The sequence below is a fragment of the Canis lupus genome, chromosome 28, assembly GCF_003254725.2.
Source record: "Canis lupus dingo isolate Sandy chromosome 28, ASM325472v2, whole genome shotgun sequence".
Taxonomy (NCBI): domain Eukaryota; kingdom Metazoa; phylum Chordata; class Mammalia; order Carnivora; family Canidae; genus Canis; species Canis lupus.
In genome coordinates this window covers 21,840,797-21,868,123 of record NC_064270.1, presented here as the reverse complement: position 1 = coordinate 21,868,123, position 27,327 = coordinate 21,840,797, and the positions used below count along the sequence as shown (strand labels likewise).

The following is a 27,327-nucleotide window of genomic DNA, read 5'->3' as shown; positions in this document are numbered from 1 at the left end:
TTCACAATTCTTAGTCTCTTCAGGTGTCAACCAAAGTCAACTTTTAAATGAGGCTTTCCTAACCTTTTGCTATACAATGAATATGGCCTGTCCCTTCCTTTTGCACTATGTATAGTGCATACTTTCCTTTATCTTTCTCCATGGAACTTATCACCATGTAAATACTATAGATCTATTTTCAAACTGTTGCTATCAATTTCCCTTCACTGGAATGTAAGCTCCATGAGGGTAAGGCCTTATCACTGCTGAATCCCTAGCACTGAGAAAAGAGCCTAGCATGGAGTAGGTAGGTGTTCAATAAATATCTGTTAAATAAATGTTGAAGCTACTTGACTAGAGAATGAGAAGAAACATGAGGAAGGAACACTAGCATTCACAAGCAGGGTGGTAGAACAAGAACCTATAAAAGAGATCAGCAGGCAAGGGAAGGAAATTCAAGAGAAAATAACATCCCAGACACCAAAAGAGGAGTTTCCAAGGAACATGCCAAATATTGTAGAGCTCAAATGAGGCAAGAACTGCAGAGTGGCTTCTGTCTTTGAGAGTTAGAGGGCCTTGATGACTTTATGGATGACAGCTATTTCAGTGATGTGGGAGAAGAGAAAATCAGATCACAGTGAGATGGAGTAGCAGCAAATAGAAACATAAGGTCAAAGGCTGGGAGAAATGCCAAGTAGGGAAAAAGCTAAACCTGTAGGAATGAGGGGTTAATGACAGCTGGAAGGGTTAGCCTTAGGCAGAAGGAAGATCTCACCCTTTGACTCTGAGATACAAGGAAGGAGGAGAAGATGGGTTTGTGTGATGTAGAGAGTCAGGCTGGTACATATGATTGTATAGGTTATGTCCAATCTGAAGATATCTGACTGAGGGGGACATTCTGCTCTCCCAGTTATAAACCCTGACATGGAGCTGTGTTGGCACATTTTCTTTTTCCATTTTTTTTTAAAGATTTAATTTATTTATTCTTGAGACACACACACAAACACAGAGGCAGAAACACAGGCAGAGTGAGAAGCAGGCTCCATGCAGGGAACCCCAATGTGGGACTCGATCCCAGATCCCCAGGATCACGCCCCAGGCCAAAGGCAGGCACCAAACCACTGAGCCCCCCGGGCTGTCCATTTTCTTAATGTAGTAGTATCCAAGTCATGCCTCTGAGGTGTTGTGTACATTTTCCCAAGGTTTACAAAGAAGGCCTTGTGTGAACTTAAATATTTTAAATAAATATACATATTAAACTTTATATATTAAATATCACAGATAGTGGAAAGCCTCTTGCATACTACTCTCTGGTCCTAATGCCCCTTCTTCCCGATACAATCACCATCCTGAATTTAGTTGTTTTCACTCGCATGCATGGTCTTATACTTTTACTCTACATGTGTTCCCATACACAATGTATTTTTGCATGACTTTTTTTTTAAATTTATTTATTTATTTATGATAGTCACACAGAGAGAGAGAGAGAGAGGCAGAGACACAGGCAGAGGGAGAAGCAGGCTCTATGCACCGGGAGCCCGACGTAGGATTCGATCTCGGGTCTCCAGGATCACGCCCTGGGACAAAGGCAGGCGCTAAACCGCTGCGCCACCCAGGGATCCCTTAAATGACTTTAAAATTTGTATCAGTGGTCTCCTACTATACATAATACTATACATAATTTATTTTTGCTGAATATTTACCCATATTGAGAGTTATCCACATTGATACATGTATCTCTAGTTTGCTTTCATTAATTTCATGAATATTTATTCATCCACTGACTAAAATGTCCCACATTTTTTCCCTCCATTTCTCGGTTGGTGAACATACAGGTTTATTGTTTTTAAGATTTTTGTTTTTAAAACCAAAGCTACAAAAAAAAAATTAAAAATTAAAAAGAAAAAACAAAGCTGCAATAAATTTTATGTGTCTCCTTATTACATATCTAGAGTTTCTCTTGGAGTGGAATTGCTGGTTTGTGAGGGGTGCCCACCTTCCACTTACTAGATGTTGCCAACTTGCTCTCCACATGGATATAGTAACATGTACTGCCATCATCCATGCATGAGTATTACCATTTCCTGGAGGTTTTTTTTCAGACTTTAAAATTTTTCCATTTCCTGGGTTATAGTTTTTGTTGCCATATCCCTGATTATGAATAAGTCTGAGTATTTCTCATATGTTTATTGGCCATTTGGGGTTCTTCCTTTTGTAAATTATTTGTTCATATCCTTTCCTTTTCCTTCTCATTTTTTTTTTTTTCCATTAGGCTGTTTTCTTAATGATATATATAGGGTGTTTTTTGTTTTTTGAATTCTGGTTACTGATTTCTTTAGTGCAAGTATCTTCTTGTGCTTCTTGTGTCTTTAATTTTTTAAATGATGCTTTTGGTTGAATACATGATTTATATTTTAACAGTTATATTTTTTCAATCTTTTCAAAATGAATCAATTTAGTTTTTAGGTGTGTGTGCTGCAGGGGGAAGTTATCAAAGGAATTATTGCCAAGTGACCTTTCTTTTCTCTGTAAAGTAAAAGGAGAAGTCAACTTTGAAGAGATAAACTGTGGAATGAATCCCTGAGGTTCCTCCTACAGCTGACATATATTGAGTCCACAACAAATGCCTAGATCTAGGAGTTGGCTGGGGTGGGGCAGGGGGAGAGGATGAGGTAGGATTTCATACACAGAACCTTGCTTTACTAAAGCTTACCATGAGAGGACTAATACAGGTTAGACTGTGTAACCCTATTGTACTTCCTTAGAACTCAGAGGAAGGAGAGATGGAGATAGGATCGAGTTAATTGTCTATGGACTGGATTAATCAGGGAAGACCATATGTCAACTTTCTTGACTTCTGTAAACCTAAGAATCACAAAGTCTCAGAGCTGCAAGGAAACAGATAAGGCAAGAGAGGCCGTCCCAAGTTAAGGTCTCTCTGCTGCAGGTCTCCCAGCTAGTGAGAGGCAGAATGCATGCTAGAACTATAGTTCCCAGATCCAGAGTACTCTTCCACCTGCCAAAGCATGTTGACATGTCTTCTTTTGATCATAAAATAGAGGTCTGAGAATAACGCAAAGGAAAAGCCAAATCAGACCGAACAGAAATTCAGTTAAAACCAAAAAAGACCCAAGACCATTTAATCTGGGTTCACAAACTGTTAGATACAGTTATTATATTCACATTTACTTTTTTGTCTTATGAGGCTATGGGCTATGGGGAAATATGTTATCCTCATTTTTCTTTTTTTCAGTTGGGACAGAAAAAGATCAAGTGACTTAACCCAGGGCACTTTACAAGTCATAGCAAAAGAGAATCAATAAATATGGGCTCCATGTTCAATAATTTTCTCTTCATAAATCACAAGACAAATGGCACATATGCCTACAAATTATAGTTTCTTTTTTGTTTGTTACATTAGTTTTGTTCTTCCATTAACTCTCAGGTTAACTGGTTCTAATTCCCTCTGCTTGTGGAGAAACATCAAATTAGGCAGCTAATGAGTAACACTGAAGAAAAATAAACCAGAGGTACATTCACTAAATTGCTCATGATGAAGCTATTACAGTCCTGTTTTTCCTATCTATATCCTTATCAGCAAACACAAAGGTAGAGGGACACCTGGGTGGCTCAGTGGTTAAGTGTCTGCCTTTGGCTCAGGTCCCGGATTCCCAGGATCGAGTCCTACATCGGGCTCCCCTTGGGGAGTCTGCTTCTCCCTCTGCCCATGTCTCTGCCTCTCTGTGTCTCTCATGAATAAATAAATAAAATCTTAAAATAACACAGACACCAAAGGTAGAAATCACCTTCAACTGCCTGGAAAGACACACCGTTAATTAGGATCAATAAACAGTTCTCTCCACCCAGAAAATGCTTCAAAAATATTAACTCCTTATATCACATAGTAATTGCCTTATGAAAAAACCAGTATGTTGTGCCCGTGTCAGAGAAATATCCTAACACTAATTACAAGAAATCCTTAGAATATTCTCCAAAATCAAATAGAATATTCGTTGCTATTGAAAGTTTGCCTCCTCCATGTTCTCAAGGAGATGGAATTCTACTAGTGCCAGGCACACCTGGCCCCTCAGATATGATGCCTTGAGGAGTTCTGTTCTAAACACTAATAGTCTAGGGTGCTCTCACTAGATGTGAAAGTATGAAGGAAGCAGAAGAGGAGGTAGGAAGCTCTGAAGTTAAATCTGGTGAGCAGTCACCAATGCCCTTAAAGAACTGGGTCTTTTAAGATATACTCCCAGGCAGGGAACTGAGGAAAAGCATGTGACATAGAACAGACCCTAGCAGCAAAGCAGTATGGCACTAAAAGGCATGGCAGGTTTGTACATGGGGTGTGTGGTCAGGATGAGAAGCAAGCTGTGACCAAATCACCAATGGCCTTATATGGTGGGCTAACAAGTTGGGATTTTAGAGGTAGGTATGGGCAAGCACAGATTGGTGTTTCCATAAGATCAATGTGGCAGGCAAGTGTGGAAGATGAATCTTAGGGAAGGAGCCCCCTTTCTTATGCTACTGAAAAGACAATGATGGCATCTTGGTCTGCAGCAGTAGAACGGAGAGGAGGGCATACATCCAAAACACATCTAGGGGGTAGAATTAGTCAAGTAATTCTTGGAGAATTCTTGAAGAAGGAGAAAGTAATTTTTTTGGCTGAAATTGGAAATAAATTATTAAGAGCATCAGTGTCCCAGAATTCAAAAGATGAAATCAGGCAAAAATTTAAAATTTAAAAAAATTTAAAACTTCTTTATAATAGTCCATCAATTTCTACCTATGAAGAGTCTATTTTCAGAGAAAAAATAAATTATTCCATTTTTAAAAAAAAATTTACCCTAGTGGCTTTTCTGTTTATAAAAGTCATGTTTAATGGCTTTTGATAATCACCAATTGTGTCAACAATTTTTGGGAAATTCAACAGAAGAAATGCTTATAATTTGTGTATCTGAGATGCTTATGTATAAGCAAGCTCTCCTACAGCATAAAATATGTAATAGCATCTACATATTAATATCTCTCTCTCCCCACACATGCACAATCAGGTATCAATTTAAAACAAACATGATATCATCTGCAGGAAGTGCCAAGGCATTTTTTTCCATTAGCTTTTAATATGAGAGAAACAAAATGAGAAGGTGACATTGTTTCATGGTGGGTTTTTTTTTTTTTTTTTTTTTGAGGAAAAACTAAGCCTTATTTATTTTTTAAAACTGAACCACTAGGAAAATATATCACAGCCGTGAAACACCAACCATAGGCTATATTATCACTTCAAGTAACAAGCTGGTAAAAAGACAATAAGGTCCTTATCATAATTATAAGGTGCTAGAGCTGGGGCAGGAACATTGCTTGCTGCCAAGGCCCCAGGCAACAGTGGTATTTGGTAATGGGTGTGTGTTTGGTGTGTGTGTGTGGGGTGTCCCTCTTTTGCTTTAAAGGAATCACAGCTCACCTGAGTTGCTTATTTTTTCTCCTTTGATCTTCCTATTGCAAAGGGATTAGTCTCTTTCAGGGGGCTAAATAAGCAATCCTGATTTTAGGCTTTCATTCCAATCTGTTCTATAAAAACCATGTTTTTTCTAAATCCAGTACTTAGTAACTCCCTTAATTAAGAAGAAGTTCCTCCTTCCATCTTTATCCCTGGACACTGGTATAGAGTGCAATCAAAACCCTCTTTCCCTGCAAGGAGAGTGCTACTACTGCAAGACTGCTCTGTGGCTCTGGTGCAGATACCCTCAGGGCCCATCAGGGCAGCCAATGAGAGGGAAGGTCTGAGAGGGAACGTCTGCTTCCCATACCCAGTGTAACATCACCTCTCATGTTATTTTTTTCTTTCCTCCAGAGTCTCCTAGCTGAAAGATGTAATGTGTATTTAAAGAAATGCATATCCACATCTTGATGGCCGGAAACACAAAACAAAACACAAAACAAAAAAGGAAGTGTTCAAAGTTCTTATCCAAACTACCTCTCTCAGGTCCACATCTTAAATCAACTTCATGGCCTTGTATATAAATCAAAACCAAGCAAAACAAAGAGCCAGAAACCCTTTTTCCCTCTTGTAAATTAGTGTTTTTAGCTTATAGAAAATGATTTGGTGATCTTCTGGTAAACAGGAGGTTGGCAACAAACAGAATCATCTCTGCTCACACTCCACCCGATCACAGGCAGGTTAGAGGAACCTGCCAGCCTGTCGGCACCTGCACCTGCGTACTAGGAAGAATGTGGTGCCCTGGAGGGCTCTGGCTTAGCATACGGGAGATCCCTAGTGCTAGGACAAGCATATGAAACCTAGGATATCAAAAACTCTCCTGTGCTCTCACCCAAATTTTAGCACCAGTTTTCTCTATTTCACTTTTTAGGGTTGAAACAAAGGAACCAGTGTCCAGAGGGAAGTGACACATGTCTCAAACTTGATACTACCCTTAATTTCTTCATAAATTTCACTTTAAAGAACAAAACTTCCAATTCTCTTTTTAAATAGATTCCTGCTGTCAGCCCCGATGGCCCATTGCAAAGACTTCTATTTCCCAATGGACTAGAGAGACTCTTTCGTCTTCTTGGTCACGGTCGGGATGAGGTACATGTGGTCATCCACATATTTGGTCACAGAAGTCTCCAGCTGCCACTTCACCTGAAGCTCTTTACTTCCTGCATCTATTGAATCTTTGGCTTTGTCATTACAATGCATGGTGCACCAGGCCAGGCAGACCTGGAACTTCTCCAACTGGGCTTGAGCCAGAGGCGCATGGCAGTGCTCAATGCACTAGTGCACCTGCTGCATGGACGTCTGGTTGTCCTCACAACAGCTGGCACTGCACCAGAACATGAGGCCCAGCATCTTCCGGATGTTCTCTCTCTCCAGACTCTTCACAATGGAATCTATCTACTGTCTCCTGCACCTGGAGCTGCTGCAGCTCCTACATGCGATCCAGTACTATACCCCTCCGCACCAGTGCTCACATGGACTCTGGTGCTTGGCCCCCGTTTCACAGTTTCTAATACAGGTAGCTTCTGGAACAGAGGCAGTTGAAGGGGTGACCCATAAAAAGTATGCCTTCTTCAATACTGTGGATGATGTGGTACACTGCCCAGATTCCCCTTTCAGAACTCAGATGCTCATTCACCCAGAACTAAGGAGTGTTGGTGGCTGACAGTTTTCAGCTGAATTATTTTCAGCTCCTTTCACAGGGGCAGCCCACATCTATTGGCTGATCATCTGGGGTTGGGTGGGTATAAAGTCGTGGCCCCCTTCACTTAAGGAGTAGAGGATCTTTGAAGGGCCATCTACCTCCAAAGCTCTTCTAGGAATGGCTGAAGCTATGCAGCAACTGCTTCTTCCTCTCTCTGCCCAGCGCTGCTCCTGTCACTCTCACAGGTGATGTTCCCAAGGCCACTACCCAATAAACTACTTTGTAGAAACATGAATCCTTTTCCCAGGAACCCCAACCTATGGCACCAATCAGGACCACAAAAAGCCTTTCATGAGGGGCACCTGGGTGGCTCAGTTGGTTGGGTGTCTGCCTTTGGTCAGGTCATGATCCCGAGATCCTGGGATCAAACCCTACTACATCAGTCTCCCTGCTCAGTGGAGAGTATGCTTCTCCCTCTCCCTTTGCTCCTTCCCCCTGTTTGTGCTTTCTTTCTCAAATAAATAAAATCTTAAAAAAAAAAAAAAAAAGCCTTTCATGAGCATGAATTACAGGGAATGAAGAGTGTCACTATAAAAGTCCATATTGGGGATCCTTGGGTGGCTCAGCAGTTCAGCACCTGCCTTTGGCCCAGGGTGTGATCCTGGGGTCCTGGGATCGAGTCCCATGTTGGGCTGCTGGCATGGAGCCTGCTTCTCCCTCTGCCTGTGTCTCTGCCTCTCTCTCTCTCTCTCTGTCCACCATGAATAAATAAAAATTAAAAAAAAATAAAAAATTTAAAAAGTCTATATTAAATATACTGGGTCTTGACCAAAATGTGCCATACTCCGCACTTACATTCTAGCTTATGTTCTAAAGCTGACAACACAGAGATGTAAACAGCACATAAGTGATCTAAAGGACTTTGGATATAAAGATGTTTTACAGAAAGAGACATAGCAAGAGCAAATAAAAACATATATATTAAAACCAAGAACAGGAGCTGAGTCCACAGGACTAGCAGTTCTTCATCTGATACTATAAGCCATTTTTTTTTTCCTGGTTGTTTTTCCCCATCTCCTGCCCTGAAAAGCTGCTTGACAATGTTACTTTCCTAAGTCTCCATTATTGGAAGAGGCGGGCTGTGGTGGTGGTGGTAGGGGATAATCAGACATCAAAAGATGCCTGTGTTCTCACTGCCACCTAATGGGTTCTTGGAGCATTGAGGCCTCTATTGCATAGTTTTTTTTTTTTCAGCTGCTGACACTGTATTAATAAAACGGCTAAATGTGACCATATCAAACTAGTTTTTATGAGGCAAAACTCTGGGGCTTATTTTGACTTCTGGAAAGAAGTTGTATTAACTGTCTCCTTTTTCTTACTTACATTTGAGTATATCTATCCCAGGCCACCCAGGTTGTTTAGTGTAAGTATTCTTAAAAAAAATTTTTGTTCTATTATCCACTGTGCAATAAAAGTGATATGGAATGTTCCGGGCTGTTTCTGCAATAACTAAGTTCTTTCTAAGATAAATAGTCAACATGAACACTCAGATAAAGAGGATATTATCAGGGGCTGTGATACAGATGAATCCAATTAACTCTGAGTTTAAGACCATTTTAAGACTACCTACCACTGGAGACTTTTATACGAGAAAGCCAAGTAGGGCCAAAAAATGGAAAAAGCTGCTGTCACCACATCAGAGGGTAAGGCCCATTGGACCCTCTCCTGCATGTGGGGAAGTTAAAGTAATTTATTCTCATGCTTTCCTTCCTGGCCTTCAAAGAGCTCCTGTGACTGCTTCAGCCTCCACTGCCCACATCTTCCTGCTAGACCTTGACCCATCCAGCTTTCTTAGCCTTTTGTTTCTGACAATCACATATGCTTTTGTAACCTTTCATATTACTTCTAAGCTTGTTAAACTACTGCTAGCTCCTAGAGATCTTCTCAATTATCTACCTGCTGCTTCCCCCCACAATGGTCCCCACATACATACAAAATACCACCTAAAACTATTCTAGCTAGTTTATGAATACATTTCTCCATATTTTTATTTTGAAAAATTTGAAACTAAGTTGAAAGATTACTACAATGAACACATATATCCCCAACAGTGACTCTTAGCATCTTAACATCTGCACATTTTAATTCCTTCTCTTCATCTATACACACACATACATTTATACATGTATACACATGTGTAGGTCTGTATATACATCCATACACTATAAATACATGTACAGATACACATTTATACATGTATATATATGTACACACATTTATATATGTATACATTTATGTACACACATTTAAACATATATACATAGCTATACATATGCATGTATATATACATACATACATAATCTCCCCTTATCTGCAGTTTACAGTCTTTGGTTTCATTTACCCGCAACTTTAGTCAACATGCACATGATCCTCTTCTGAGGTATAGTCAGAAGGTCAATAGAAGCCTAACACTATGTCACAATGCCACATCATTCATCTCGCTCCGTCTCATCACATAGGTATTTTATCATCTCATGTCCTCACAAGAAGGGTAAGTACAGTACAAGAAGATACTCCGAAGGAGACCACAGTCAGATAACTTTTATTATGGTATAATGTTTGGGTTTCTTATAAGATTTTATTTATTTGAGAGAGAGAGAATGTGTGAGTACAACGGGGTACAGCAGAGGGAGAGGGAGAAGAGTATCAAGCAGATTCCACACTGAGCTGAGCACAGAGCCCGACATGGGGCTCAATCTCGTGACATTGATATCATGACCTTAGCCAAAACCAAGAGTCAGATGCTTAGCCAACTGAGCCACTCAAGTGCCCCATTACAGTGTATTGTTATAATTTGATTTTATTTTTATTTTTTAAAAATATTTTATTTATTTATTCATGAAAGACAGAGAGTTGCTTACCCAACTGAGCCACTCAAGTGCCCCTATTACAGTGTATTGTTATAATTTGATTTTATTTTTATTTTTTAAAGATATTTTATTTATTTACTCATGAAAGACAGAGAGAGAGAGAGAGAGAGAGAGAGATTGAGAGAGAGGCAGAGACACAGGCAGAGGGAGAAGCAGGCTCCACACAGGGAGCCCAAGGTGGGAATCAATCCTGGGTCTCCAGGATCACGCCCTGGGCTGAAGGCAGTGCTAAATCACTGAGCCACCCAGGCTGCCCTGATTTTATTATATATTATTGTTACTCTCTTACTGTGCCTAATTTATAAATTAAATTATCATACATATGTTATGTATAGGAAAAAACAGCATACATAGGGTATGGTACTATTTGCTGTTTCAAGCCTCCACTGGGGGTCCTGGAACATACCCTCCCCCAACGTGGATAAGAGGTGACTACTGTGTGTATATATACATAAAAGCACATATATACACATATGTATACATCTATATTCATCCACACATCCACATGAATTTTATGAAATTCCATACAATGTTTTTGGCTGAACCATTTAAAGATAAATTACAGGTATATGGCACTTCATCCCTAAATACCTGAGCGAGTCATTCTTCTAAGTAACCTAAATAAATTTCACACTTAATAAAGTTAACAATAATACAATAGCATCTAATACTCAGTTCATATTCAAAATTTCCAAAGTATCCTCAAAGTTTCTTTTATGGCTTTTTCAAGGGGCACGGGGACCTGACCCTTGATTCTAAGTCACTCTAGACTTAGGAACTTTAAAAATGCAATAAATTTTTTGATCATCTATCAGTCATTATTCAGTTCAGCCCAACTTAACTCACATTTGGCCAGAGGAGTCAAAATTGATTCTGTGAGGTTTTGACCTAATCCTATGAGTTTTGGGGTACTTCCTTGCTTTCTTGCAAGGTGTTCTAGGCTCACTTTTGTACTTCTGTATTTTCTGGGCCTGAGACCCCAAAATAACCATTTCTCCAAGAAATGAAATGCTTTCTTTCATGGAGAAAGGGATCTAGATATCAAGATACGGGCACCCTGCATTGGGAGAAATTATATGTACACTTCTAAGAAATACATGTATAAACAACTCTGATTCAAATTTAACATCAGAGAGCTTCCCCCCACAAAACCTTTTATTTTACATTTTTATTTCTTTTCTCCTAGAGTTCTAATATAAATATATTATTCAGTTTATAGTCAGTATAAAAGACTTTTAAAATTGCATTGCCAATAGTACTATTAGAATAAATTCAAGACATTTTATTTATTTGTTTACTTGTTCTTTTTTGCCCTCAGAGTATGTCCCATTAAGAACACATGTAAGGGGGGATCCCTGGGTAGCTCAGAGGTTTGGCACATGCCTTTGGCCCGGGGCGTGATCCTGGAGTCCCGGGATCAAGTCCCGGGATCGAGTCCTGCGTTGGGCTCCCTGCATGGAGCCTGCTTCTCCCTCTGCCTGTGTCTGTGTCTCTGCCTCTCTCTCTCTCTCTATCATGAATAAATCAATAAAATCTTTAAAAAATAAAAAAATTAAAAAAAAAAAGAACACATGTAAGACTATTATCAAATACTACTTTCAGGGATGCCTGGGTGGCTCAGTGGTTGAGCATCTACCTTCAGCTCAGGTTGTGATCCTAGGAATCTTGGGATCAAGTCCCACATTGGGCTTCCTGTGGAGAGCCTGCTTCTCCCTCTGCCTATGTCTCTGCCTCTCTTTGTGTCTCTCATGAATAAATAAAATCTTTATTAAAAAAAATAAATACCATTTAAAAAATGTCTAAAAAACTGAATGACTGTATAAAGCCTTAGGTTTTTTGTGGGTTTTTAATAAAAGATTTTATTTATTTATTCATGAGAGACACAGAGACATAGGCAGAGGGAGAAGCAGGATCCCCACAGGGAGCCTAATGTGGGACTCCATTCCAGGACTCCGGGATCACGCCCTGAGCCGAAGGTAGACGCTCAACTGCTGAGCCACCCAGGCGTCCCAAGCCCTAGGTTATAATCTTTTTCAAACTGAAGGAATTCTGTTTTCTCTTTTTAGTAGCATGTTTTCTGTTCTTTAGTGGTACACATAAACACAGGAATAGCTGAAAATGCATATCCTAAGATAAGCAAGGCAGTGCAGATTTAAGTGAACAAACCAGAATTGCTATGATTGATGAGAACCTGGTTTGGTCAGCATCTATTTAAGGTGTTTTTCTGTCATCTTTAAATGAATGATGCCACCTAAGAATCACCTCAGGGTATATATTCAATGCACTGTACACAAAAACAATAGGCACAAAAAGCCAGTAGCTTGCCCTGCAGCAAATCTACATGCAAACATTCAAAACAGCTATTATGACCAGAGGGCAAAGGCACAAGCAGTTGTTATGACTATGTACACATCTCTAATTCATCATCTTAGGCATTTGTCAAGATTGCAAAAAAAAAATGTAGGGAAATCTGGGGCTACTTTTAGTCAGGAATGGATGCAATAAAAGCTAAGCTAAAGAATTCACTCTCCTGGAGCACCTGAGCAGCTCAGTCAGTTGAGCGTCGGACTCTTGATTTCAGCTCAGGTCATGATCTCCTCAGGGTCTTGGGATGAAGCCCAGCATAGGGCTCCATGCTCAGTGGAGTCTGCTTGTCCCTCTCCCTCTGCTCTTCCTTCCACCCACTCGCACACTCTTTTTCTCTTATATAAATAAAATCATAAAAAAAAGAATGTAGTCTCATTTAACCAATAATTTGTTGCATACTCTTGTGCTTTGCAGTGGGTTGGTACATTTTCAAAGGCAGCTGCTATATTTTATTTTCTTTAGTAAAATAGCCATACATTGTATGACAACTTGGAGTCTTCAAATGTTATTTACCTACCAGGTTTCGATAAAATACTAGGTTTAAAGAACTGGAGGTTTTAGATACCTGCTTTTTTTTGAAGAATAAGCATGATCAAATTTGAATGAGAATGTTTTCAGAAAAATTAGACACAAAGTAGATTTTCACACTTCAATAGAGGTAGTAAGTCTGAACACTTACTTGAAGTATCTCTCTTAGTCACTTCACACTTGCTCCAATTTTGTCTCTAATAGCATATTGAGCTACTGTAAATCAAATGAGTACAAGTGCTTAAAATGGCGCCTGGTACATACAACTGTTATCTGTTTATGAAAACTAAAATTAAAACTATATTGTTTTTCTCCCACCAAATATAAGCTATGTTGTACATAGTGAGAGACTAAGAGCAATCCTGAAAACAAAAGCTATCAAGATGATATATAAATTCATACAGGAGCTTATAATAAATATTCTCCTATTTTCTGATCTGGAGAGGGTTCACTAGAGTTCTCTTATTTGAGGGGTGCCTGGCTGGCTCAGTCAGAAGAACATGCAGTTCTCGATCTCAGGATCATGAGTTCAGCCTCACAGTGTGTAGAGATTACTTAAGTAAAGCTTAGAAAAGAAAAAAAAGGTTCTCTTAAAGATTTTTACACAACTGCAAAGTTTACTTTATATTCAAGGAAGATCCTTCCGGCATTAGTTCTTCAAATACACAATTAGAATTAGAATAAGAGCAATTGTTACAAACTACATTATATTTGAAACCAATTTCCACTATGTTAAGGAAGTATATCCTTTCTCAGCGGTCTTCCCTCTTAATTCTAGCTACACACTACTGCCCCCTGCAGCATCTCCAATTCTTCCAAATTGCCACCCCGGTTATCACAAACCTAGTTTCCATCTCTATTAAATATCTCAGTAAAAGGGATAGGTGTCTGTAGAGAAGAAAAGGGAAGGCCCCTTCAAAGAAGCAAGAAGGCGCTAGAGCAAGATGTCCCAGTCCAAAAGAGCCCATCTGAGGAGGGCTTTCTTAAGGGTCCAGCAACAGCCCCCAGCCCCCAGAGGTTCTTTCTAGCATTCATAAAGCCTGTCTCCCAAGATTCTTAGATTTTTAATTGGAAAAAATAGTATACGTAAGGGTAAAAATTTAGAAAGGGTAAAGTGAAAAAGATAATCAGTGAAAACATTTGGCTTAGGGGACCCCTGGGTGGCTCAGCGGTTTAGCGCCTGCCTTCGGGGCAGGGCGTGATCCTGGAGTCCCGGGAGCGAGTCCCACGTCGGGCTCCCTGCATGGAGCCTGCTTCTCCCTCTGCCTGTGTCTCTGCCTCTCTCTCATGAATAAATAAATAAAATCTTAAAAAAAAAAAAAAGATAACATTTGGCTTCTACTCCGAATCCCTAGATAGGTTTATGTGTATAGAAAAAATATGTATTATTACAAACATGTTTCTTTTTAAACAAAAATGAAAATACATCACTCTGCTTACCATTCAAGACAAGAACTTGAACTAGGGGTGGTGGAAGGGGAGGGGGGCGGGGGGTGGGGTGACTGGGTGGGGGGCACTGAGGGGGGCACTTGACGGGATGAGCACTGGGTGTTATTCTGTATGTTGGCAAATTGAACACCAATAAAAAATAAATCTATTATTAAAAAAAGACAAGAACTTGGGAGATTGCCCCCTATCCCGCGAGATTAACCTACATTATTTATTTATTTACTCATTCAAGAGACAGAGAGAGAGAGAGAGGCAGAGACACAGGCAGAGGGAGAAGCAGGCTCCACGCAGGGAGCCCGACGCGGGACTCGATCCCGGGACTCCAGGATCACGCCCTGGGCTGAAGGCAGACGCCCAGCCGCTGAGCCACCCTTGCGTCCCCCTATGTAATCTATTAAAAGCAAGTCAGTTCAAACAAAATAGGTTTTAAATCAATCAACCTTCTCTCCAATAGGTCCTGCCACAACTTAATTAGCTTTTTGTTGTTACTGAGCCTTATTATCATATAATGCGATGGCTCTGAGGCTTGAGCGGACGCTGGTATCACCTGGAGCGCTTGTTAAAACAGGCTGCTGAGACCCCTCGGATTTCTGATTCAGGAAGTCTGGGGCGGGCGCTGAGACTCCGCGCTCGTAATAAGTTACCAGACACGATGCGGAGGTTGCGGGGACCACACTTTGCGACCCAACCGCCACCATGCACGCTGCGCTAAACTCCGTCCCTCCCACCTCCCAGCACCACTCGTCTAAGAAGGCACACGCGATTATCCTCTCGGGAACTTCAGGAAGGGCGCACCGGTACCTACTCCTAAATAAGCCAAGGACTCTGCACGCGCAGCAGAAATTAGGATGAGACAAACCTACATCCGGCGCCTGGCGCAGCCAAGCTACGCCATTTCCTTTCTGCGAAGCTCCGCCCACTCCGCGTCTCTAACGCGAGTAAAGGTGGGCGGCGCAGAGAAAGCTGGGAATCACGTGAGGAGGTGACGTCTCGCGAGGCTTTTAACCTCTCGCGAGGCTTGATCCGTTCTGTCTTTTCCTCCTTCTAGTGCCCGGCTTTTTCCCCTCCCCCTCGTCGCTGACCAAGTTCTTCCTTTTCAGACCGAGTCGCCTTGTTGTTGCCGCGGAGATTTTTTTTTTTTTTCCTGCTGCTGCCGCCGCCGTCGCCGCCGCCACCACCACTGGGCTCCTTTGCCCCGACCCTCTCCTGCGCCCTGCCCCCAGCCCCACCCAAGGTAACGAAGCCGATGAGGGAAGAGAGCAGGGCCTCGCCGGGCCTGGGCCTCGGGTCGGAGCAGAGGCCTGAGGCCGGGGAGCGGGCGGGCCGCGCCGGAGAGGCTTGGGCAGCCGGCTAGAATCCCAGGGGCCCGGCCCCCCTCCCACCCGGGGTTGGGCCGGGCTGGGCCGGGCTGGGAGCTGCGTGCGGCGGCGGCGACGGGGGCCAAGCGGGGAGCCGGTCGGGTGGGGTGGGGACGCGGGAGGCCTCCGGAGGACGCCCTCAGCCTTCCTGCGGGGCGCCTTGCGGGTAGGAGGCTCCGGCGCCGCCGGGGGCCGCTCCGGTTGTGTTTTCGGTTTCCCTGGAGCTTGTGTTTGGATTTGGAGGTCTGAAGTCCTCGAGCGGTTGTGGCGGGCTTGCTCTCGCCCCTTTGGAGCCCTTCCAGATTCCAGGCTGTGCTGGACGGGAACTGGAAGGCAAGGGTCCTCGGAAACCCCGCGTGATTGCTTTATGCACCGAGAAGGGATTCTCGTGTCGTATTTTCCGGAGGAGAATGAGCCCGGTGGGTGAAAAAGGCACGCTCCTTAGAAAGCCTAAGCGGGACCGTGTTCGTGCCGTTTCCTTAGTGAAGGAGCTGCATCGGCGATATTTAAGTGACCGGGTGAAACATTTTTTTGCTCTGGAGAGAGGTTCTAAACACACTCCTATCTCACGGAGGGAGTATTATTTATGTAGTTAATCCAAAAGCCATTTCTGTTTTGTTTTGGATGTAGTATTGAGTGCTTAAAAACACTTTATCAAGTCTCCACTCTTCAACAGATTAGTGCTTTTTTTTTTCTTTTTCTTTTCTTTTTCTTTTTTTTTTTTGGTAAAGCTGTAACACCAAACAAACAAACATAAAAGAGCCAAATAGAGTGTCCTCCCTGTTACAGAAGTTTAAAGAAAATTGGAAATTATCCTTCTCCCTTTTGTCTTAGCTCTTGTTTTCTGTTTCTGTGTGGAATTTATTGGACGTGTTTATAAACTGTGGAATCCATTGCCCTGAAGCTTGGGTTTGACTCCCAGCTCTTCTCATAATTAAGAGTAAAGGTAATGGTAATAAGTTAAGCTGCAACAATGAATTACATTGAGGAGCAAAACTGGTAAGGATGAAGGCAGGCAGACAGGGAAATTATTATTTTTTTTTTATGGTGCTTTTGGTTCAGTTTTCATGATCTTACTCTTTTATTTTCCCCAGATGTCAGAAGATCTAGCAAAGCAGTTGGCAAGCTACAAAGCTCAACTCCAGCAAGTTGAAGCTGCATTGTCTGGAAATGGAGAAAATGAAGATTTGCTAAAATTAAAGAAAGACTTACAGGTAAGTATAAGAGGACACTAATAGTTACATTGCTTGGAAAAACTATTCTTTTTCAAATGATCTTATTACTTAGAATCCAAAGCACCATTTGGAGGGGGATATTTCCTCTCCTACTCTCCCTTGTGTGTACATGTGTGTATGTACCTAGGCATTTATGGCTCATAGAAGTAGGGTTGCTTCCTCTGTTACAGACCTCAAAATGAGTAAAGCGTTGTTCTGTTATGTAAATCTTGTGTGTTGATTTAACTTAAAAGAGTTGGTTTTAGAATTTTGTCAAACCTTTTAGAGAAGAGGTACATTTAACTTTACAGTAGAAAATGCTTTTATTTTTAAAGATCTGGCAAAGGAAATTTAGTTCAAAAGGTAACTAAAAGAAAAATATGAGGAATTTAAAAAATGTTAACTATACTGGAATTAAAAGAATGTGGAAGCGTTTTATAAATGATAAAAAACAATGAGAAAAATGTAACCTGATTAAGATTCTTTTTAATGTTACAAGATTCTTTGAAACAGAAATGAGAATGTGTGTGTGTGTTTCAAAGCTAGCAGGTAAACAACTTGTATTGAAAACATAAGAATATCTAAAGAGATACTTGGTTTCTGCATAAATGTTACATAATGTTTGAATTTAAGGCTAGATTTTACAGTGTAGTTGTTGATACTTGTTGAAATTGAGTGGATGTGGAAAGATCTGTTTTGTCTGTCATGGGAAAGTTCAGTAGGAATAAAACTTGGCTTTTGAAAACCTGCACTGGGGTTTCAAGACAAAATGAAAATCATTATAGTAAATATCTATTGTTTCTCAGAACATTAGGTTGATTAGTGAAAATCCTATGTGTGTATATATACACATGCATATGTATAGAACTTTATTTTTAAAAATTTGAGAATAAAATTTTGAACCTGATTTTTTTTTTGAAAGTTTTAAAAGATGTTTTTTTACTAGATGATCTTCCTTTACTGATTCAGTACAAAACTAGAATCATCTTTATCCTATCTAAATCCTTTTCCTCCTTTTATCATTCTCTTGCCCATTAAAATGAATATTTTAGGGATATCAGAACTGAAAATAAATGAAACTTCTTTGAAATGGGGTCCAAATACAGGACTTTGAAAAAGTTTATCTGGGCATAATTAAAATGAGTTGAAAATTTTTAGGTTCAAATTATGGATTTAGGATAAACATGCCTAAGGTTGCAGTAATATATAGTTTTTAAAAACACAGAAAACAGGATCCCTCTTCAGTATTTAGAAGTCAGGCCAGTGAATGTGAGAGTGCTAGTCAATACAAAAGATGTTTTGGGAGCAGTTTCTCCCACTTCCAGGGCAACGTTCTGCCTACCTCAAAGAGAGATCCTGGAATGTATCACTTACCAGCTTAAAAGTGGTCCTTTTTTTTTCTTTGAAGAAAATAAAACATTGTTGATATTGTGTATTTTGCTTCCTGGGCAGTTGTTGGAAGAGGGATATGTGTGGAACTGGTGGAGGGGAATTTAGGAATAAAGATTAAACAATATTATTGTGAAGTGGGTTTTTTAAAATATTTCTAATATTTAATAAACTCTCAGTAGTCTAGGCAAATTGCCTTACTGTGACATGATCTCTGGTGGAAGTATCGTAGGGAGAGAGACTGTCGTGGTAGGCATTATAGTAAGCACGTAAGTGGCTTACTTAGGGTTCACTTAATAATGACCTGGGGGTCATTTATCTTTAAAATATCCTTTTTCTATAACCATTTAGAACAGCACTGATGTTGCATATCTAGTTTGTAGTACTGTAGCCACTAGAGACCACTGAATATTTGAAATATGGCTAGGGTAGCTGAAGAACTGGATATTTTATATTATTCAAGTAGCCACTTGTGACTACCACCTTGGATAGCCCAGGATATAGAAGCTTAAGTTCTAAAACTTCAGATGATAATACTACAGAATGTTTTTCCTGACCAATTTTGATCACGGTTTTTTTTTCTCTTGTTATGAAAATTTTTTCATTACAGTTTGCTAGATAGAGGTCTGTTTTGAACTGAAAATTACTCAAAGGTAGAAGGGATCATTGACGATTAGATAAAGTCTGAAAAGTGTTTGGATATCTGCTTCCACCTAGTAATTGTCATCTCCATTGATTACAGTTACAGCTCCTGTTTTGTCGTGGATTTCTAAAAAAATAGTTTTCCCTTTTTTTTTTTTTTTTCCTCTCCTGTTTTCTGGGATATACCTCATGCCTTTGATATTTAATTCTGCCTTTTATATTTGCTGAAAAGTTGTTCAGACTGATGACTGAGTTTGTGGCCTCCTTTATTTTGTGTTCCTCTAGTGGAGTGTCTTTACCTTGGTTATGACTGTTTGCCCTTTCATTTATGACAAAATGCTTTTCTGCGTTTTTTTCAGTGACTTCATTTTGCCAGTAAGGCTTCCATGTTTATCTTTTTATGTACTGTCTTTCATATAGAGTAAAGTTACTCAGCAGGCAGCACGTTAACCTACTGAGGTCCTAATTGCCTTTTTTTTTTTTTTTTTTTTTTCACTTAAAAAAGTGGGTGTAGTAAAAATCTAGGCTAGCTACCTGACTAGCTCCCCAGGCAGTCTGTGATAATCACAAAAATAGTCAATTTATTAGGCTGTTTTGCTGAATAAACTGGTTCTAAAGGAGGCAGGGGTCAAGTCACTTGTCTCATATATTACAGTGGCTCTCTGCATCCCCGAAACGCCTTCCTTCAGTAAGCAGAGTGCTTGAGTGCACCCTTTGACCTGCTGATATGTAGATCACAACATCTGATGCTTCCTGGAATTGCCGATTACTGTAACTGCTGCCCATCTGTCGATGAAGGAGCAGTTTCAGAACTCAGACTTGGGGGAGGAAAAGTAATTAATGGTATGTACCTTTAAGAACCCCCTCATACATAAAATAGTTTCTCTAATACTTTGGTCCATATGCACATGTAAAGAAAACATTGAGAAGTGTCGTCATAGTTTGTTGGGAGGGATATGTGAAACATGGCAAAATGAAAGGACAACTAGGGATAAGTGCTTTGGATTTTTTTTTTTTAAAGTGTCACAGTGCAGGGCTCTGAAAATTGTAACATGCACAGCTTTTCAGAAGCCTTTGGTGAAAATACATTTCCTTAGGAAAATAAAATGGCAAGTAGTTCTATGCTAAGAGAGGTAGAGTTCTAAATCTGAAACCTACAAATGGCAGGAATCATGTTTTGCTTTAGTTAAATGGTGTTATTTAAATGATAGGGATTGTATGGGCTCTTGAGTCAGGCTTACTGGATTAGATTCTTGGATAGTAGTTGGTTAAAAACAAGACTGGATAATTTACTTTGCATAGTACATGATCTATTTATTTGGAAGTTCTTTGCTTTATTTGCAAAGGATTGTCTAGTTAAAAGATACTTAAATGGCTCTTTGTCACCTAATAAAATCTCATTGAAGATACTACTCTACTAAATTTTTAACTCAAATCTGAGTTAGTCTAGGTTTTTGTTGTTTTTTTTTAATTCACAAAACTGGCCTTTCTCCCAGGGCTTGCCTTTTTGTTTTTTGTTTTTGTTTTTTGTTTTTTGCTCAACTATTAGTTTTTCAGAAATATCCATGAAGATATAGAATCTTTAAGAGAGGGGTGGAATGTATATCTTTTTGGTTACTGAACCAGAACTATTAGAAAACTTCAATGGAGCCATAAGAAACTCAGTATAGAGCTTAACTTTGCTATATTTTCTTCCAAACAGTGTGATATTTTAAGGTATTTGATATGCAACAATGAGGGAAGAGGTATGCAGGTTCTTAAATCAGATAAGGTGATGCATAACATAGGTCTTCATTAGAATAAAAATACAGCAGATAGGTGGCACAGTTTATCAATTTGAACTGTTATCTTAAATTTTAACCAACCCTACCAAACACTCTTGAATGAAGTCAATAAGTGTAAGCTTGAAATAGAAAAAATACTTGCCACACAGTAAGGTATTGCCTGTCTGTGTGTTACATTTCTTTTATTTTTTTCATTTTAAATGGAGCCGTGCTAATGTGCCTTTTAGAATATTTTAAATCTAACCTGGTAATCTGCTTACCTGGATGGGGTAAGTTTTATAATAAATGAATAAAGACTACTGGCTTTTTATATGTGCCTATAGTATTTTAGTAGAAATATGTATGAGGAACATTTTTATTACTAATAAGGCTGCTTCAAGTGATTTGGGTTTTATTTTGTTTTGTTTTGTTTTTGACAGGGGTGGGGAGAACATATTGGCTAGAGAGTTAATACTGCCAAGTAATGCCCCATAAAACAGTCCAGATGCATGAAATATTTTTGACAAAGATATGAGATAAAAGTGAACTTGAACCCAGTTCAGTCCCTCATAATTGACTATTTCTAATATTAGATCTGTGTAGCTAAAACAGGTACTTAGAAATAATGCATGGTAGAGGCGCCTTGCTGGCTCAGTCAGTAGAGCATGTGACTTTTGGTTTCAGGATTGGGAGTGCAAGCCCCATACTGGGTGTAGAGCTTAACATGAAAAGGGAAACAATGCATGGTATAAGCTCAAGTCTACCTTTTTAAATTAGTATTTGAGGTTAATTAAGTTTAAGTTGAAAGGCAACTGTTTGAATCCTAGTTCCACCACTGTAAAAATAAATTGTATCTTAATTTCTCTGTGAGGATAATCATAGTAACCTACATCACAGTATTGATATGAATTACAAATAAATATGTGTAGTGTACTTAATCTGCTAAATGGTGTGAGAGCTATCATCCTCAAAAACTGAAAACCTGTTGAAAGTAGGTGATAAGCGAATTATAAAAATAATGTTATGGCTTTTGTTTTTTTTCTTTTTAGGAAGTTATAGAACTAACCAAAGACCTTCTGTCAACTCAACCTTCTGAAACTCTTGCAAGTTCAGACAGTTTTGCATCTACTCAGCCCACTCATTCATGGAAAGTAGGAGACAAGTGTATGGCAATCTGGAGTGAAGACGGACAGTAAGTGTAGAAAAAACTCTAACTATAACATGAAATAATAAAATGCAATGGTAAGAAGTTTTTATTCAGTTTAAACTACCCTATTAATCTTTCTATGTAGACAATATGTAGAGCCAATTTGACTCTTGGGTGGTTACCACTAATACAGTTTAGTTTTTAGCTTTAGATTACATTTTGGGGCAGTTGAAGGACTTGGATCCTAGAGGAAAATGAATGGATGGCTTTACTAATCTAAAATTTTTTTCTCAAATTGAAAACTGAGTGAATGGTTGGCTATCTTAGGATTTAGGTGAAGCACGTACACTGAAATTATTCCTATAAAAAATATCTTTTCTCACAGAGATCAACCAGAGCACATTTAATAGACATGTAAGAGACTTTCCTGACAATATTTTGATTACAACTGCCTTTTTTGATAGTAGATGGCTAACTCCAACCACTCTTGTATTATCTTTACCAAAAAGCCAACTGATAGCAGAAGTCCCATTTGAGACACGTATAATAGTTGAAGCACTGCAGTGTAAGTCTTAATAGGCTGAGTACTAAACCTTTACTCACCTGCTTACAGTCATGATATCTTTACAGGTGTTATGAAGCGGAGATCGAGGAGATAGATGAAGAAAACGGCACTGCTGCAATCACCTTTGCTGGCTACGGCAATGCTGAAGTGACCCCACTGTTGAACCTCAAGCCTGTAGAAGAAGGAAGGAAGGCAAAGGAGGACAGTGGCAACAAACCCATGTCAAAGTAAGTGATTTTGATGTTAGCAGTTTAAGTGTAATCTTCCCCATTTTGGTAGTTGAGGTAGTCCATAGTATCCATGCAGGCTAAATTAGGGTAAAAAGGTTATAATACTCTTTACCATTATTTTGAAGATTAGTAGTACAGGGTCAACCCTGTATGTGAATACCTAGGTCCACTTAGGCATTCAGTATATTTATTAAGAAGATACTATGTGTACCTCTCACCAAATCAGGTGTTGGGGTTCCATCACAGTGACTACCAAAGCTTGTGCCTTGTCCTGATTGAGTTTATAGTCTAGAGAACAAAATACAAAATTAAAGGAGAACTTTAATAGGAAAGTCTACAAGTTATGAAGGGAACATAACAGGTACTTTAAGGGAAAAAAGAAGAGTTACCTAAATTGCACTTTAGTCATCAGGGCAAATTTCTTTGAGAAAATGACATCGAAACAGATTTGAGAAGAAAATGAGGTAGTGAATGAACTTAAAAGTATGACCTTGGGCAAACTGCTAACTTTTTTCCTTATTTGTAAAACAAAGTTGACAGTATCTACATTGTAGGTTGTAAGGATTAAATGCTAGCATTTATAAATCATGTAGCACAGTTCTTGGCATGAAGTAAGATTCAGCAAATGTTTACTTTTAAAAAACAAAACGGTGAGAACATAGAAGCAACAGAAACAAATTCCTGTGGTAAAAACTTAGGGCTTGAAGGTGGGTAGTTTGACAAGAGAAAAGAGGTAAGAGGTTGAGAAGTCAAGACCAGATCACAAAGAGCCTGACAGCCACTGATGCATTTCAAATAGGGATAATATGATGTGATCATAGTTGAGCTTTCAGATAATCACTGACAGCAGAGGGAAGGCAGCTACTGGTGGGGATCCAGTGAGATGATGGTGGCTTGAACCCAGGAAGAGAAGTGGATGGTTTGAACGGTACTTAAGAGGTGGAATCAACAATATTTTAGTTAACTTGCACATATTTGCCACAGTTTTCTCTTTTTTGGATTTGTCAAGGGTTTGTAAAACCTAAGTTGTTACATAAATATATTTGAACTTCAGAAAATTATATCGCCTAAGTATCCCAATGATAAAATCAGATTGTAGAACAATAATGTAACATGTCAATTTGTAGTCTTTGACATCAGTGTTTAAAAAAAAAAAGCCTCGCTTAGCTTCCTAGTGGTGGTTATATGATACAGAGGCATCTAGATCATCTTGCCTCTTTTTTAAAGATCCGTTTCTTCATGCTTCTTTTGGTGAGAAAGTCAGTATGTAAACTGAACAGAAATTACTGAGAAAGCTTTAGGCTCTAATCCTATATAGAAGAGGGTTTTTTTTGTTTTTATTAAACCAAGTTTTTGTTTTTATGAATTTTAAGTTGTGATTCCCTTTATACTGGTGCGTTCTTCGTATCTAGATGAAATAGTTTTATCTGCATTGCATCTCTTCAGACACTTTTTCTAAATGGAGCATATTAAACTTGCTAACTTGGGGATCCCTGGGTGGCTTAGCGGTTTGGCGCCTGCCTTCGGCCCAGGGTGTGATCCTGGAGTCCTGGGATCAAGTCCCGCGTCAGGCTCCCTACATGGAGCCTGCTTCTCCCTCTGTCTGTGTCTCTGCTTCTCTCTATATATAACTCTCATGAATACATAAGTAAAATCTTTTAAAAATAAATAAATAAACTTGCTAACTGTCCATTTAGAAATGGATAAAGGTTTAGACAGCTATTAATGTTAAAACTCATTTCTAAAATGCACCCGGCAAAAGCAATGTAAATGTCAAAAAGTCATAGTTTAAATATTTGATTTGAGGGGCCTCTGGGGTGGCTCAGTCAGTGAGCAACCAACTCTTTATTTCGGCTCAGGTCATGATCTTGGGGTGCTGGGATTAAGCCCCATGTCCTCAGTGCAGTGTCTGCTTATCCCTCTGCTGCTTCCCCCACTTGCACACACTCAGTTTTTCTGTAAAATAAAACCTTTAAAAATAAATTTGAGGGATCCCTGGGTGGCGCAGCGGTTTGGCGCCTGCCTTTGGCCCAGGGCGCGATCCTGGAGACCCGGGATCGAATCCCACGTCGGGCTCCCTGCATGGAGCCTGCTTCTCCCTCTGCCTATGTCTCTGCCTCTCTCTCTCTCTGTGTGACTGTCATGAATAAATAAATAAAATCTTAAAAAAAAAAAAATAAATAAATAAATTTGATTTGAATGGGTAATAGATTAGATATGGTTTGAAAGCTTCCAAGGATGCTATGTATTTCAAGTAACATTTCTTAGTAGTACTGGGTGATTGACATTGTTGGTGTTGGTGCTTCTATTCATGTAATGTGTAAGCTTATTACAGGATTTGTTTGTTTTTTATTCTGCTAAACATTTCTAAGGAAATCATCTGTTAAATCTTAAGAGTTGACATTTAGCTGTTATATCCACACAGAAAAGAAATGATTGCCCAGCAGCGTGAATATAAAAAGAAGAAAGCTTTGAAAAAAGCACAGAGAATAAAAGAACTTGAGCAGGAAAGAGAGGACCAAAAGGTTAAATGGCAACAGTTCAACAACAGAGCCTATTCGAAAAACAAAAAAGGCCAGGTTAGTAAATCCTTTCATCTTACTTCATAAATTTCAAAAGTATAATTGTCATTAAAGTAACTTTAAAAAGAAAAAGGAAGTGCATAGGCTTAAAAAAACACATAACTGGATCTTGAGAGGCACCTGGGTAGCTCAGTGGTTGAGTGTCTTCCTTTGGCTAAGGTTGTGATCCCGGAGTCCAGGGATCAAGGCCTGCAATCAGGCTTCTCGCAGGGAGCCTGCTTCTCCTGCCTATGTCTCTGTATCTCATGAATAAATAAATCTTTAAATAACCGGATCTTCAATTCAGAATCCTCTTCAATCTTCCATTTGGCTTATTGCGCGAATATCTCCATTAGCCATTGTCTATCTGCAATAGAAACACTATGAATGAGAGAATTTATATCAGGAATTACAAAAGATCTAGGTTTTTTACCCTTCAATAAACTGCAATTTGAAAAACTATATGCTACCCTACATATCACTTAGAGGGAGTGTGATGAACCGTACCTGCTTTGTAAACATGCTTTATGTGCTAGGCCTCACTGGCAGATTTTATTTAAGAGAGCACTCCAGTTCCCTTGATGTACTGTACTTCTTAAGTGTATTTTGGAAATTTTTTTCCCCAAAAAGCTAATCAGAATGGTTTCTGTTTCATTTCCAATAGGTAAAGAGGAGTATTTTTGCTTCACCTGAGAGTGTAACCGGCAAAGTTGGAGTAGGAACTTGTGGAATTGCTGATAAACCTATGACACAATATCAAGATACCTCTAAATACAATGTCAGGCATTTGATGCCTCAATAATCAGAAAAACTGTTGGATTTCATCTCTGCAGGGCTTTACATTTACCTTTTTATCCTTATATTTTTCTAAAGGTAAATTATTTGTTAGATGAGTAAGGAAGATACCATTGTCGTCCTTGTTTGACTTCAATAGAATGAAACTTGAAGAAATTGCATTTGATAACTGCTATTCATTTAACTTTTCGTTACTACTACCACAGTTTCCTCAAAGTTTGTTGAATAAAGCAACTTTTCTAGATAGATGCTGCATAAATACAGCACTTAGATGAATTGTTGATCTTCCTAATATCAGGCCCTTACTTAATGGATGTTATCTACTTTTTGTAAAGTCCTAACTTGGAATTTTCAGATGCTTTTAACTTGCCACATATTGTAGCAATTCACCGGAACATCAAGGCAAAATACCAACCTGCTAAAGAGATCCTTTTTTTTTCTTGTTTTCAACTTAAACCTAGCTGTTGCAAATTAAGCCTAAAAATAGGTTAATTTGTAAATGGCAACTTTGTTTTGAGGTTTTTCCTTAAATAATTTGTTTTCTAAGCCCATTAGGCTATCTCTAAAATTGATCCAGCTCTTAAAATTTTTACATTGAGTTTTAATTTTATGTAAGAAACCATGTTTAGGACCAGCTACCATTTCTAAGGGTTTTTTGTTTTGTTTCTAACGTTTGCTCTTTTCCTGTGTTTTTTCCCTTATGGTAGTGGTATCATTTTTTGGATGTGTAATGTTTATAAAAGAAAACAAAAAGCTGATGTATAGCCCTGTATACAGTGTAGATACTATTTTTGTAAAAAAAAAAAACAAAAAAACCAAGGCTAAATTAATGAACAAGAGTACTGAATGTTTCATCATTAAAAATTTCTTGTATTTCTTGTGCATTAATCTGACCATAATTTCCCTGTATATTATGTTCATGTAGCTGGGTTTGTAATTTTTGTTTACTAGATCAAGTTGTCAGCATTTGTTGGTATAAGTGAACATCACAGTTATCCTGAGTTGAGTTTAAGCCAAATATATGCATAGTAAAGTATCTTCCTATTACTGGAAGATGGTGATTTTTTTAGGATATGTGTTAATTTCAGTTTTTGTATGTTTAACTTTTATTAAATAAAGTGTTCTTAAAATCTCCAGGGTGTGTTACCAGAAGGGTGGTGAAGTCCTAGCTGGCAGCACTGATACGGTGATTAAGCTTCAGTGTACTTGCATTCATGATTTCCACAGAAGAGAATATTGAGTATGTGATAAAGGTTTCAATAAAT

General features: G+C 39.1%; 1 protein-coding gene, 1 long non-coding RNA gene and 1 pseudogene across 5 annotated transcripts in view; 1 reads left to right on the top strand and 2 right to left on the bottom strand.

The window, feature by feature from the left end:
* Positions 1 to 15,418, bottom strand: part of LOC112672321 (uncharacterized) — a 34,565-nt gene extending 19,147 nt beyond the window's left edge. The window contains exon 1 of the long non-coding RNA XR_003144190.3: positions 15,258 to 15,418. This is a non-coding gene — a long non-coding RNA (uncharacterized LOC112672321). The remainder of the gene's footprint in view (positions 1 to 15,257) is intronic.
* On the bottom strand, positions 4,790 to 14,427 carry LOC125753946 (protein FAM136A-like; annotated as a pseudogene).
* Positions 15,419 to 15,423: 5 nt separating the features above from the next.
* On the top strand, positions 15,424 to 27,196 carry SMNDC1 (survival motor neuron domain containing 1). Of its 4 annotated transcripts, none has more exons than XM_025467171.3 (6): positions 15,424 to 15,632; positions 16,851 to 16,970; positions 21,814 to 21,956; positions 22,542 to 22,703; positions 25,132 to 25,285; positions 25,932 to 27,196. In XM_025467171.3, exons 2-6 carry the CDS (start codon positions 16,851 to 16,853, stop codon positions 26,067 to 26,069), a joined length of 717 nt encoding a protein of 238 aa, XP_025322956.1. In that variant the 5' UTR covers positions 15,424 to 15,632; the 3' UTR covers positions 26,070 to 27,196. The 4 variants fall into 4 exon arrangements, with proteins under 4 accessions (XP_025322956.1, XP_025322955.1, XP_035563800.1 ...); XM_025467170.3 differs by lacking the exon at positions 15,424 to 15,632 and adding an exon at positions 15,936 to 16,175; XM_035707907.2 differs by lacking the exon at positions 15,424 to 15,632 and adding an exon at positions 16,256 to 16,274.
* The last annotated feature ends 131 nt before the right edge of the window (positions 27,197 to 27,327 follow it).

Bases quoted from the DNA above. Each gene is read 5' to 3' on its own strand.
- SMNDC1 (XM_025467170.3), top strand. The intron at 21,957-22,541 runs GTAAGTGTAGAA...ATATCTTTACAG, and splicing joins ATCTGGAGTGAAGACGGACA to GTGTTATGAAGCGGAGATCG. The intron at 25,286-25,931 runs GTTAGTAAATCC...CATTTCCAATAG, and splicing joins CGAAAAACAAAAAAGGCCAG to GTAAAGAGGAGTATTTTTGC.